The following is a 14,391-nucleotide window of genomic DNA, read 5'->3' on the forward strand; positions in this document are numbered from 1 at the left end:
AAGGTTTTTGAGATTTCTTCAAGTTCTCATGCATCTGAGTAGTTCATTTCTGTTTATTGCTGCCTATGGATATATCACAATTTGTTTATCTAGTTACCTATTCCAGTTTTGGCTATTATAAATAAAATTAGAAAACATGTATCTTTATGTTTTATCTAGATTATATAAAGTATTGCCTTATTTTCGTAACAGTATTGTTGGACAGCTTATCTTTATAATTTGTATCAAGTCCAGTTTATTAACTTTTGTCTTTAATATTTCTTGCTTTTTAAGTGTTATGTTTAAGAATTTTGCCAAACTCCAGATCACTGAGGTTTTCTCCTCTTAAGTTTTTATAATCCTGTTTTACATAGTCTGTCACCTCTTTTAAATTAAATTTTGTTTATGGTGTGAGGTAATGGTTGAGGTTCTTGTTTTGCATATAGATATTCGCTTGTTCTAGAAACCATTTGTTGAAAAGATTTTTCTTGGGGCGCCTGGGTGGCTCATTCGGTCCAACTCTTGATTTTGGCTCAGGTCACGATCTCACCATTCCTGAGATGGAGCCTGGAGTTGGCTCTGAGCTGACAGGCAGAGCCTGCCTGCCTGAGATTCATTCTTTCTCTCTCTCTCTCTCTCTCTCTCTCTCTCTCTCTCTCTGTCCCTCCCCTACTTGCATGCACTCTCTGTCTCTCAAATAAATAAACTTTAAAAAAGAACAACAAGTTTCTTCTTACTCCTCTGAATGCTTTTGGCACTTTCATTGAAAATCAGTTGATCATATAAGTGCAAGTGTATTTCTGGTCTCTCTGTACTGTTCTATTGATGTATTTTGTGTATCTTTACCTCACATCTATGTGATTTTCTGTGTAAATAAACATGTCTTTTTTTTTTCCTTAATGTTTATTATTTTTTGAGAGAGAAAGAGCAGGGGAAAGACAGAGAGGGAGAGAGAGAATCTTCAGCAGGCTCTGTATTGTCAGCACAGAGCCCGATGTGGGGCTTGAACTTTTGAACCATGAAGTCATGACCTGACCTGAGATCAAGAGTTGGAGGCTTAACCAGTTGAGCCACCCAGGTGCCCCCAAAATGTCGTCTTTTAATAAAGCTCTTCACACCGTCTTATTAATAACTTTATAGTAAAATTGAAATTGAATAGTGATTCTTTTCTGAATTACTGTTCTGAATATTTTATTTCTTGCCATTTCTATATACATTTTATTAAGTTTTACTTTTTATTTCTGAAATGTTTGTTTATTTTGAGAGAGAGAGAGAGAGAGCGAGCGCACACGTGCGTGCGTGCACATAATTGGGGGAGGGGCAGAGAGGGAGAGAAAATCCCAAGCAGGCTCCGTGCTGTCAGCGCAGAGCCTGACTCAGGGCTCAGACTCACAAACCAGGACATCATGACCTAAGCTGAGATCAAGAGTTGGAGGCTTAACCGATGGAGCCACCCTGGTGCCCCTCTGTATTCATTTTAGTGGATTTTTTTTTTTAAGTTTATTTATTTTGAGAGCGTACATTTTCGAAGCACCTTGCAAGTTTCTACAGAAACGCTTGCTGGGTTTTCTGTTTTTAAATTTTTTTTTTTAGTTTATTTATTTATTGTGAGAGAGGGAGAGTGAGTAGGGGAGAGGCAGAGAAAGAGGGAGATAGAGAATCCCATGCAGGCTCCTTGCTGTCAGCTCCAGAGCCCACTGCAGGGATCAAACTCATGAGCCGGGAGATCATGATCTGAGCTGAAACCAAGAGTCGGATGTTTTACTGAATGAGCCACCCAGGCACCCCTCTAGGGTTTTGATTAGATTTGTATTGAGTCTAGAGATAAATTTGGGAGAGAACTGACATCTCAACCACTTTGATTTTTCTGGTCCATGAACATGGTATAATTCTCCATCTATTTAGGTCTTCATTAATTTTTCTCGGTAATGTTTTGTAGTTTTCAGTGCATAGGTCATGTACATCTTCCGTCACATTTGTTCCTAAATATTTCACACTTTTGATGCATTTGTAAATATATTGCTTTTTTGAATTTAGTTTTCAGTTCATTGCTCCCATGTATATTTGATCCTGTATCCTGCAACCTTACTTGTTACTTCTAGCTGCTTTTTAATAGATTTCATAAGATTTACTATGTAGGTGATCCTGCAATCTGAGAGTAGACAGTTTTGCTTGTACCTTTGGATGCTTTTCTCTTTCTTTCTTATTAAACTGGCTTTAATTGCTAGTACAGTGTTGAATAGAAGAGGTGAGAGTAAATATCCTTGACTTGTTTCTGATCTTAAGAGGAAGGCACTCAGTCTTTCACCATTAGGGATGTTGTTAGCAGCTGGTGGCTACACTTATCTTGGGGAGCATTGATTGGGTAATGTCTAGAATTGTCAAATCAATATGTGTACACCTGAAACTAACATAACATATGCTGATTATACTTCAGTGAAAAGCTTGGGAAGTGTTCCCTCTTCCTGTATTTTCTTAGGATTAGTATTTTTTCTTCCTAAGAAACTTGATAGAATTTATCAGCGAAGTCATCAGGGCCTAGAATTTTCTTTGTGGGGAGAATTGAAATTATGCATTCAATTTCTTTAATATTTATAATTCACATTCTCTATTTTTTGTTGAGTCAGTTTGGGTAAGTTTTGTTGTTCAATATATTTAATTATATTAAGATGTCATAATATTCCTGTTATCTTTTCAGTGTCTTTGAGATCTGTTGTGATGTCATTCCTCATGTTGATAAGTATTTTTCCCTTCTTTTTCTTCTTTATTAGTCTAGCCTTGAGGTTTCTCAATTTAATCGATTCTTTTCTGAGAATAACTAACTTTGGTTGCATCCATTTTTACTGTTTTTTTTTTCTATTTTCTTGATTTCTCCTCATTATTTTGTTCCTTCTCTAACTGCCCATATATATAACATTTCTGGCATCTTTCACTTCTTTGTATATATTCAGTTTCCTTTTGATGCTATTTTCTTTTTGCCTAAAGAACGTCATTTCTCTTAGTGCGTGCCTTTTGGCAGTGAACTCTCAACTTTTATTTATTTGAAAAAGTTTATTTCAGTTTTATTTATTTTATTTTATTTTAATTTTTTTAGAGAGTGTGAGCATGTGTGAATGGGGGAAGGGGGCAGGGGGAGAGAAAGAAAATATTAAACAGTCTCCATGCTCAGCACGGAGTCTGCCACAGGGCTTGATCCCACGACCCTGTGATCATGACCTCAGTGGAAATCAGGAGTAGAGTCTGATGCTCAACTGACTGAGCCATCCAGGTGTCCCTCAGCTTTATTTTCAAAGAATATTTTTACTGGATACAGAATTCTAAGCTGACAGTTCTGTTCTTTTCTTTTTCTTTTTTTTTTTGTTTAAAAAAAATTTTTTTTAATGTTTATTTATTTTTGAGAGGGAGAGACAGAATGTGAGCAGGGGAGGGGCAGAGAGAGAGGGAGATGCAGAATCCGAAGCAGGCTCCAGGCTCTGAGCTATCAGCATAGAGTGCAATGTGGGGCTTGAACTCACAAACTGTGAGATCATGACCTGAGCCAAAGTTGGACGTTTAACCGAGTCACCCAGGTGCCCCTCTTTTCTTTTTCTTACTGTTTGTTTATTTTTGAGAGACGGAGTGCCAGTGAGGGAGGGACAGAGAGAGAGGGAGACAGAGGATCCAAGGCGGGCTCCACGCTGAGAGCAGAGAGCCCCATGCGGGGCTCCCACTCATGAGCTGTGAGATCATGGCCTGAGCTGAAGTCAGACGCTTAACCGACTGAGCCAGGCACCCTGACCGTTATTTTCTTTTAGCACTTTAAGAGATGCCATTTGTTGTGTTCTGGCTTATGTGGTTTTCTGACCTTTGGTCATTCTTATCTTTATATATAAGTATTGACATTCACTGAACTTCATGCTTCTGTGGATTTATAATTTTCATAAAACTTGGCAGTTCTCAGCCATTATTTCTTCAGATACATTTTTTTGTGTGCTTTCCCCCTAGTTTTATTCTGAAACACAAATGACTTGTGTTTTGTATTATCCTACAGGTCACTGGACCTCTGTTCATTTTATTTTTTCTGTTTTTTGTTTTTTATCAGTTTGCTTAGTTTTGTGATGACTTCATGTTCAGTGGTTTTTTTTTTTTTTTTTTTCTTCTTCTTCTGGGGTTCCAGCTAAGTGTTAATTTCATCCAGTGAGATTTTTGTTACAGACATTGGATTTTTCATTTTGAATGGAATATGAACATTGTGAATTGTATACATTTTATTAGTGGCTTTTGTTGTATTCCTTTAAAGAAAGTTGAATGCCTTCTGGTGGCCACTTAAATTACTTCTTGAAGTTTATTTTTAAACTCTTTAAGGGCAAGTCGAGAGTAGTCTTTATTCTAGGTCTTATTCGTCCTGGGATATCTAGTGATTATTTCATGTATTCATTGAGGTTTCTTCCTTTTGGCTGGAGGAAACTCGAATGAGTTCTGGCCCCATGTGTGCTCTGGGAAGTGTGTGTTTTGTAGTTTCTCCTGTTTATTCTAAGAACAACCAGAGTTGTTCGAGACTGGTCTGTGTTCTCCCCTGTGCCTTTACAGATTGGAATTCAGCCAAAGACTTAGGAGAACCCAAATTCACATTTCAGGAAGTCTTTCTCTGTTTAACTCTCTTCTCATAGAAAGTCTCCAGAAATCCTGTCCCCATGGCTTTACCAAACTAGTGTGGTTGCTCCTTCAGTGAACAAGATTACAGAACACTGTTCGGGTTCCCTTCCCAGGGACACAATTTGGAAATTGCCTTTAGGCAGAAAAGTCTGGAGTACTGTAGGACTTACCTCATTTGTGTGATTTTTCTCAGAGATTGAGTCCTGTGCAGTCTGTTTTCTGATGTCTGAGAATAGTCACTATATTTTGCCCCCTCTTTTGGCTGTTTACTATGGGAATGTAATTCTGGACAGTAACCTGCTCATAGCTGGAATCCAAGTGCACTGTTTGGTTTAGTTTACTCCTTACTCTTAATTTGTCCTGCTGGATACATCCTTTAGAAATTCTTTCAGAGAGAGGCTGTGGTTGGTAAATTTTCCGAGTTCTTGAATTCTGAAAAGTTTGTAGTCCTAGAATTTGAGAGGGTGTGGTTATTGGATTTGTAGGTTCTAAGTTATTTTCCTTTGAACTTGGAATATGTTGTTTGTCTGTTTCCTTCTATACAGTGTTGCTGATGAGAAACCTGTTTTTATTATGATCCTTGTTACTTTGTAGGAAACCTTTTTTTAAGGACCTTATGATATCCAGTAAAATTTTCTCTTTATTCTCACTTTTCTGGAATTTTTGATGTGTCCATCCAGTGTGATGGATTAATTTTTAGAATATGTCCAGCTTTTCTCTTAAGCCCTTTTTAATCCGAAGGCTTTGTCTTTTTAACTTCTGAGAAATGCTGTCCTATTATTTCCTAGAATATTGCCTCTCACCGGTAGATCATGAATGTTGAGCTTTTTACTCTAGCTGCCATTTTTAACTTCTCTAATTTCTGTATCTTTATATGCTATATCTATATGTGCTTCACTGTTGTCTGAGAGAATTTCTCTGTTCTGTCTTCACTTTAATTTGCTCTTCACCTGTTCTATTAATTTTACTGATCAACTTTTTAATTTCTTTGATTGCTATTTGAGGATATCATTTATACTTTTGTGTGTTTTGTACTTTTACTCAGTCTTTTACCTATTTCTTTGTAAATTCTTTTCTGAGTGAGTTTTGGTTCTTTTTAAATTTTTTATTTTTTTAAATGTTTATTTTTGAGAGAGATTGCGCGGGTATTAAGTGGGAGAGGGGCAGAGAGAGAGAGAGAGAGAGAGAGAGAGAGAGAGAGAGGGACAGAGGATCTGAAGCAGGCTCTTTGCTGACAGCATAGTTCAGGGCTCGAACTCATGAACCATGAGATCATGACCTGAGCCGAAGTCAGGTGCTTAACTGACTGAGCCACCCAGATGCCCTGGTACTTTTTTTTTTTAAGTGGCTTTGACTTTTTTTCAGTGTTTATAGTGTTTCTTGGTTATGTTTTCAACTTTGTAGCCGATATTTTTTCTTCGACTGTGTATGAATTATGTTTTACTATTATCTGTTTATAGCAAAGGGCTCTAGGCCTCTTATTTATTCCATGTTTCAGTCTGGGCAGCTCAATTTTATGTTTATGATTAAAAATTTTTGTTGACATACAATTCATATAACATAAAACCATTTTAAAGTATATAATATCTTTTAGTATATTCACAAATGTTGGGCATCCATTACTGTTACCTAATTCCAGAACTTGGAATGAAATGAAACCTATACCTCATAGTAGTTAATCCCAATTCGCCCCTTCCCTCCATCCCCTGGCAACCACTAATCTACTTTCTGTCTCTATTGATTTGTTTCTTACAGACATTTTATATAAACAGAATCACAAAATATGTGCCCTTTTATGTCTGTTTGTATTTAACATAGTATTATGTTTTCTAGGTTCATCTAGGTTGTAGCGTAAATCGTTAGTACTTCAGTCTTTTTTATGATTGAATAATATCCCACAGTATAGATACACCACATTTTGTTGATCCATTCATGAGTCACTGGGCATTTGGATTCCTTCTGGTTTTTGGCTATGGTGAATAACACTACTTTGAAAATTTGTGTACAAAGTTTTGTGTATGGACATATACCTTGTGTACATACCTAGGAGTGGAATTCCTGGGTTATTTGGCATTTCTGGGTATAAATACCTGTTTATGATTGTTAGCATTAATGGACTACTTTTGAAAAGAAGGTTTTGTTTTTTCAACGAAGAGTCAAAAGTAGGAAAATAAACATAAAAGCACCCACCTAGAATGATGGAGAGTGTTACTCTTACCTAGTGGATTGAATCTCTGGACTTACGTCTCTTCGTTTGTAAATTTTCATGGATTTAACCGAATGGCTTTTGTGGCCCTGCTAGCTTACTGATTTTGAATTTAACTTGGAATGATTTTTAAGATTTCATATTGAACACATGAGTTTGGGATCTTACTATTTGAGTAATATGGAGTGGGAGTTACTTATAATGCATGTTACAGTAGAATGAGGGAAATGTAGACTGAACACAAAATTTCATTTTGAATTCTTCTGAACGATACTCGGCTAAAATGTTGATGGTTAGGTTTAAGAGGAAAAATCCGATCAGTGAAGGACTGAAATCATCATTGCTGCTTCTTTCCACACTTAGCAGCCCGTCACTGCCTCTGTGCATTGATGCTTGGTTTAATTTCACGATGCTTTTCAATTTTTGGCTAATAATTGATTTATGACTATTTCCCTATTAGGAATTTGCAGTCCCTGATTATCGTTCTTCTCATCTTGAAGTCAGCCAGGCGTCACAGCTCTTGCAGCAGCAGCAGCAACAGCAGCTTCGCAGACGACCTTCCTTGCTCTCGGAATTTCACCCAGGTTCTGACAGGTAATGGGGTCCTTTTGTGTTTCCATCTAGGATGCACCTTCTGTGGTGTGTGTATACTCACTTCATAAGTGTGCCATTAAATTTAACGTTACTTTTCCTTGATAATTTTATTAACCAAGCTGCGAGTGGTCACTTACTTATATATTGGGCTCTTTTATATCTGATGATCTTTTGGAGTAGTTATCATAATAGTTAAAAAAACTCCTCAAACTTGTTTCCAGAGTTCACAGTTGGTGCTGTGTAGTGGGAAGTCTGGTGGACTAGGTTTGCATTCTGGTCAGCTTATGGCCTTGGTCGTATGTGTAAACTGGTGTTTTCGGTTTCGGCGGCATTTTAGAAGCACCTTGGTTTTTAAACTTGATGCCCACGCCCCATCTCAGAATTATTAAATCCGTTCCTGGGATTGGGCCCAGGCGTTCGTGTGGGTCTAGAGTTTCCCAGGTCATTCTCATTTGCAACGAGGGTTGCAAATTCCTGATTTAGATTCTTTAAGGCTTAGTTTTCTCACCTGTAATAATGAGAATAGTAATGAGATTGTCCTCAAAGGATAGTCTGTGATCAGGTGATGTCTGCCTGTTCACGGAAGGCTCTCACTTCCGCAGTGTCCTTACCATCTCTGCTCTCTTGCGCCATTTTCACTCTTAATCTAAAGTATAATAACTCCTTTTTATTAAATTGCCTTTCTGCCTTTCTTGTTTTAGCAATTTTGTAAAGAACCTGATTTCCTATTATAAAGATATGTTTACTGTTTAGGTTTTAAGATGATAAAAGGATTGAAATTATTTGGCTGTGTTTAAAATTATCATAAAATACATTCCTTGGTGAAGGTTGTGCAGGGAATTCAGATCACTCTCCTCCGTCATATCTAGCAAATACATAAAAATAGCTTTTTGAAAAGTGGCTAAAACCCACCCTGTATAAAGCAGGAAAGGCATACAGCCACTGCCATAAACTTGGGAAAATGGCATTTAAGGAAGGAATTAGAAGAATCTTGCACCTAGTTCCTACTTCTACTCTCAAAGAAGCAGTGTTGAAGAAAGAAGGAGGGTCAATAAAATCCTAAGATTTCTCGGAAATACTCCCTAATTTGAGAAAATGTGAACAGTTAGGGTGTAGTAGTAGTGAACTGTTTGCTTGGGAACCCCTCTTGCACCATCTCACAGGAGGGGCGGGCACTGTGTGCCGTTTTCCAAAGTGATGAGCTGAAGCCCTCAGGACTGGTTTACGCATCTGGCTTGTAGGGCGGGCCAAGATCCTCGAGAAAGGCAACATAGCCCCAACCAAGTTTTCTTCTCCTTTGCCCCATTTCCCTATTCCCTCAGCTATAGGAAAGCATGTAGAAAGCCAGCGCCAGTCCTCTGTCTGCAGACAAATGCCAAGCAAAGTGGATGAGCAAGGAAAAGGCACGCATATCATTTTATAGCGAAGACAAAGTCTGGGTAGGGCTGCATGTGACATCCCTGAGCAGGAGGGTAATGAAGCCATGGACAGGGCAAAGGTATTCCTGGAAGAGAAAATTAAAGAAGGCAATACAGAGTGTCAAAAACAAAGCGCCCGGTGTGTAAGAAGAGAAAACAATGAAGAAATTGCCCCCTAAGTGCTATACACTGTAGGCGAACTTAAAACCTTTTAAAAAGAAGATATTTGACAACAGTACAAGACAACCCAATTAGATAAAATGAAAGATTGGACATTCCAGTTCCCCCAGGCCCACCATTATAAATTCAGTATATAAAATATAAAAAAGCAAGGAATACAACAGCTGTGGCTAAAAGTTAGACCTTTGTCATGTGAGAAAGTCCAGAGACAATCAGAGTGGATGCAGAAGAAAAGAATAAAATTAAAGCAATTATAAAGCGGTTGATAAATTAAAACCATCCAAAATTTCATGAGAATGTGTGTTTCTGAGGTGGAAAACCTGTCAAGGAAAGGAAGTAATAATTGATAATTTTAAAGTGAAGGAAGAACTCTGTAGATGGATAGGGCATATTTTGCTCCAAGGATAATTACACAGAATGATCAGTATCAGGACAGAACTTGGCTCATTTGTCACAGTTCAAGGGTAAGTAAAAGAATCAGGAATTCAGGAAGCAAAAGAAATCCTTGACAGGGAAGAACCAAGTCTGGCTTCAAGCAACTACAGGATAGAAGATAGGGGAGCAGTAGCCACAAAGTTCGGAGGAAAAGAAATGAGATCCAAGAATATTACGTACCACTCAAGTTTAAGAATAAAAGCGACAGGCAGACAGTCTTAGACTGAAAACTTAAACTTCTTGGAAGAATTTTAGGTGATAGAATCCAGCCAAAGAATGGAAGCCATGGTAAAAGGACTGTAGTAAGCCACACACTGTTTTAAGTAAAAAGTCCATGTGAGACATCTGGACGAATTATGGTTCCATAACTGAACGTCAATAGCAAATCTTGACAAAGTAATAGTAACGTAACTACAGGATCTAGAGGTATTGTAGGTATTGGGAGACGTTTAAAGGTACGCACTTGAAGATTGTATCTGGAGTAATCTGATACTTCTAAAATGGAAATGTTAGGCTTATAAAAAAAAAAAAATCCCATCTTAATGCTTTTCATAGTTTTCCCCTTATCCTTTAGCAGTAATCTTTTAGAAATGAATTTCTTGTGGTAAAGGAGCAATTCCTTCCAATTTAAGCTTTATTTCATTTTATTTTTTTCTCCTAATACCTGTATAAAAACAAACCAAATATTCTTCACTTAAAGTTTTATTTTTGCCTGTATATCCATTTACCCATATGTAAAAATAAAGTGATGTCTGGGTACAGGATTCACCCAATTTTAGCATTGTTTCCATGTGGTGGGATTTGGGGCAATTTGCTGCTTAGTTTTATTATGTGTTCCTGGACTTTTTTTGGTTAGTGAATGTCTATCATTTTATAAACCATACTCTTAAAATATGAGTCATTTCTGGGTGAAATGTCATCAGTCGTATTTTCTAGATTTCATTGGAAAAATTAGTCCACATAATTAGAGTATTTGGATATTTAGATAAAAAAATTGCAGAACAGCTTAAGGTAGTTTCAGATATTATAAAAGATTCACCAAAATTCAGATCATTGGTTTTCCCTTGAGCAACAAAAGAAGCAGCCAAATCATGCTTATACATTTGAAAATTTAGGTGAACTAAATTTCCATAGCTAGGAAAAAATAAAATCTACTGATGTAATCCTAGATGTGTTTTGAATAGCTATGAACTTTATGACATGTTCCCCCTGAAGAGAGTTATCTTTTCCTTAAAATTAAAATGATAAGGTATAGGTATATTACAGTAAAAAGCCCATTTAAAAACTTTAATTTGTTTTAAAGGTATTTAAAAATGGTACTAAGAGGTCAAGGAAGTCCGTGAGATGTAAGAACTTTTAAGTTTAAGAGTGTACAGAGATTTTTAGTATGAAAATCTGATGTTTGTTTTTTCTTTATATGCCTCATTTGTCCAGTCATCAATTGATAAATATTTGAGTTTTCACTTTTTGATTGTTATGAGTAATGCTGCTAGGAGCACTCATGCACAAGTTTTTATGTGACCATGAATTTTTCTTTCTCTTGGGAATATGCCCAGGAGTAGAATTGCTGTATCATATGGTAGTTCTCTGTTTGTTTGCCGTTTGAGAAATTACTAGACTGTTTCCAGAGTGGCTATACCTTTCCACGGGTGTTAGTTTTTTTTTTTTTTAATTTATTTTTTATTTTTTTATTTTTGGGATAGAGAGAGACAGAGCATGAATGGGGGAGGGGCAGAGAGAGAGGGAGACACAGAATCGGAAACAGGCTCCAGGCTCTGAGCCATCAGCCCAGAGCCCGACGCGGGGCTCGAACTCACGGACCGCGAGATTGTGACCTGGCTGAAGTTGGACGCTCAACCGACTGTGCCACCCAGGCGCCCCGGGTGTTAGTTTTTAAAAGGCAAATACGTTCACTTAAGATGGAGATTTCATGCTTAACTCCACCAGGACTCCAATATAAAACTGTATTTGTTTTCACAAAGATTTTCATACGGTTCACTTAAAATTTTTTGAAGTTTTAAATGTGAAATTAGATATTTACCTGTTCATCCATGAATAGTTTTGCTCTTGTAAAAAGGATGGGCAAACTGAAATGGGAAATCGCCTGATGTCTTGATGGCAAGAGAGCTGTGTATACTCGATGTCTGTCCTAATTGTCCAGTGTACCGGTGGCCGTATGCTCTCCTCCAGTGCTAGGTGCACTGTACCTTCTGGCTTTGGGAAATGTCACAGGCAGATTCACTAGAGGTAACATGTAATACTTGGAAGTTAACTTTTGTAGGTCGAGGGGACCACCGAGGACCGAAATCCAGCTCGGGCAGTCTGCCAGGTCCTGTGTACCAGAGGGTTGCCTTTGCTCATGCAGGTTGCACACACAGTTTTCTTGCAGACCGGCAGTGGCCCTCATTCTAAGTGCTGTGTTGAGGGGCGTGGCCTTTAACTGGCGCTGGATGCTTGTGTCTGACAGATTACCTCTGGCTGCTCTGTGGAGGGTGGATTTGAGGTGGATAGACTAGAGGCAGAGAGAACATGGAGAGTGTGAGCCTGAGATAGGACAGCGAAACAGAGACAAGACAGGCTGGAGTAAGTTAGGAGGGAAGGCTGCCAAGTCCTCGCAATTGGCAAAGATGAGGGAGGAGACCTGGATGAATCCTGGCCTTCCAGCTTGTTGGATGGCTGTTGGTTCCGTGGCTGTGACAGTGTGATAGAGATTAAGGAAAGAGCAACGAAGGTGAGACAACTCGAGTTTGGTGCAAATTAAGCTTGAGGTACCTGTGACACATCCAGCTGGAGATGTATCTAGCATGCGCGGGGGCCGGTCTGGGTTTAAAGGTCCAGATCGGTGCTTGTGATCCCAGGGAGGGTGGAAAATGAGAGGGCAGCTGTTCAGAGGTGAACCCAGAGGGTCCCCAACGGGTAAAGATACTATGAGGCGGAAGCCTCTGAAGGAGAGAGAGGAAGGAAAAGGACTGAAACGGTGGTCTTCAAACCTGTTGCTTGCATATTTCTTAAAAGAACTTTGAAAAGCTATGTTGTACATTTTTAAGTTGACATTTAGAAGTTTCCTAAGTTTTAAAAGATGGATATAATTTGCCATATTGAAAGTATTGACATTTTAAGGCAAAACTGCTGCAATACAGTTTTAAAATTATCTGACGGAATCTAAATACCATAGTGATTTGGTACCATCATCCACTTAAAATGACACTATGTATGAACAAACTTGTCTTTAACAAAACTTCTCTTTCTGTTCCTTCGGAGCTCATGTGTTCATTCTTCTTTTTTTCACAAAATTTATCCTCACGTGAGTCGCTTTGATTATTCCGAGTCCTTTATCGATCAACCTATCTTACTTCTATTTAACAACAAAAATATGGGAAAGCATCTGTTTCTGAAAGATGCTCTATTTTAAGAAACTTCTTTTTTTTCTTCTTTTATTCTCAAGTTCGTTAACATACAGTGTAGTCTTGGCTTCAGGAGTAGAACCCAGTGATTCATCTCTTACATAAGATGCCCAGTGCTCATCCTGAAAAGTGCCCTCCTTAAGGCCCACCATCCATCTAACCCATCCCCCCCCACCCACCTCCCTCATTCTCTGTATTTAAGGGTCTCTTATGGTTTGCTTCCCTGTGTGTTTTTATCTTATTTTTGCTTCCCTTCCCCTATGTTCATCTGTTAAGTTTCTCAAATTCCACATATGAGTGAAATCATGTGATATCTGTCTTTCTCTGACTTATTTTGTTTAGAATAATACCCTCCAGTTCCATCCACATTGTTGCAGATAGCAAGATTTCATTGTTTTGTTTTGTTTTGCTTTTATCACCAAGTAATATTCCATTGTGTACATAAACCACATCTTCTTCATCCATTCATCAGTTGATGGGCACTGGGTTTTTTTCCATAATTTGCTATTGTTGAGAGTGCTGCTAGAAACATTGGGGTGCATGCGCCCCTTTGAATCAGCATTTTTATACCCTTTGGATAAATACCTTGTAGTGTAATTGTTGGGTCTTAGGGTAGTTCTATTTTTAACTTTTTGAGGAACCTCCACACTGTTTTCCAGAGTGGCTGCACCAGTTTGCATTTCCACCAGCAGTGCAAGAGGGTTCCTCTTTCTCCGTATCCTTGCCAACATCTGTTTAAAAAAACTTCTGGATGGAAATATTATAAGATTGATCAAAACAGCAATCATTTACGAAAGTGAGAAACAAATTGATCAAATATAAGTAAAATTTCATGGAAATGCATCCATGCATTAATGAGATAGATGATGGCTGTTTTCAAACTATCACTTATTTGATAGAATGAAGGCAGCCGTGTACTCTATTCTTATTTTTTATTCTGATGAAGGTGCCAAGAAACCTTATTCATAAAAGTAGTTTGTTATGAGGTATATGCCCTAAATCACTTCTTTATCTAAGATGAAAATGTTAGTTAATGCCTTAAGTTCTTCAGTTTTGTTGAAGGCAGAAATTTGGGAACTGTTAGCTTGTCAAAGGAGCTCTGGAGGCATTTATACTTTGGGGGACAGTGCTCCAGTATAAGGTCCAGGAAGGGTGAGCCTTAAGCTTTTTGTGTGTGCAAAATGGCAATTGTGAGAGAGAAGCAGAGAAGGGAGAACTACAGGTTTGTTTTCAGCAGGTCAGTTTAAGTAAAGACTGTGTAAGGAAGCTCAGCATCGTCGGAGGTGGACTATTTTAAACCGATCTGTGCTCGGATCCCCTGTGGAAAACAGACTCTGACAACCAGGGCCGATCATGTCCTGGAAACCAAGAGGTAGAAGAGTTTCAGGAAGGAAGGAGTAAGTAAAGTATAAAATGTGGCAGATAGGTCAGCGCATGTCTAAAAATACTCTTTTGCTTTCAGTATTAGGAGGTCATTGCTGACTTCAGTGCGTGGTGAGTACTTGTAATAAAATGAAACGATGGGGCAGTTAAGTCCGAG

The 14,391-nt window shown here is 38.2% G+C and overlaps 1 protein-coding gene across 13 annotated transcripts in view; it reads left to right on the forward strand.

The window, feature by feature from the left end:
- NCOR1 (nuclear receptor corepressor 1) overlaps nucleotides 1-14,391 on the forward strand; it is a 159,778-nt gene that overhangs the window by 24,944 nt on the left and 120,443 nt on the right. For all 13 annotated transcript variants that reach the window (XM_023244071.2, XM_023244079.2, XM_023244076.2 and 10 more), the window contains exon 3: nucleotides 7,281-7,414. In XM_023244071.2, the coding sequence (XP_023099839.1) occupies nucleotides 7,281-7,414 (134 nt within the window). The remainder of the gene's footprint in view (nucleotides 1-7,280; nucleotides 7,415-14,391) is intronic.

Source organism: Felis catus, chromosome E1 (genome assembly GCF_018350175.1).
Source record: "Felis catus isolate Fca126 chromosome E1, F.catus_Fca126_mat1.0, whole genome shotgun sequence".
In the NCBI taxonomy this organism is placed as follows: domain Eukaryota; kingdom Metazoa; phylum Chordata; class Mammalia; order Carnivora; family Felidae; genus Felis; species Felis catus.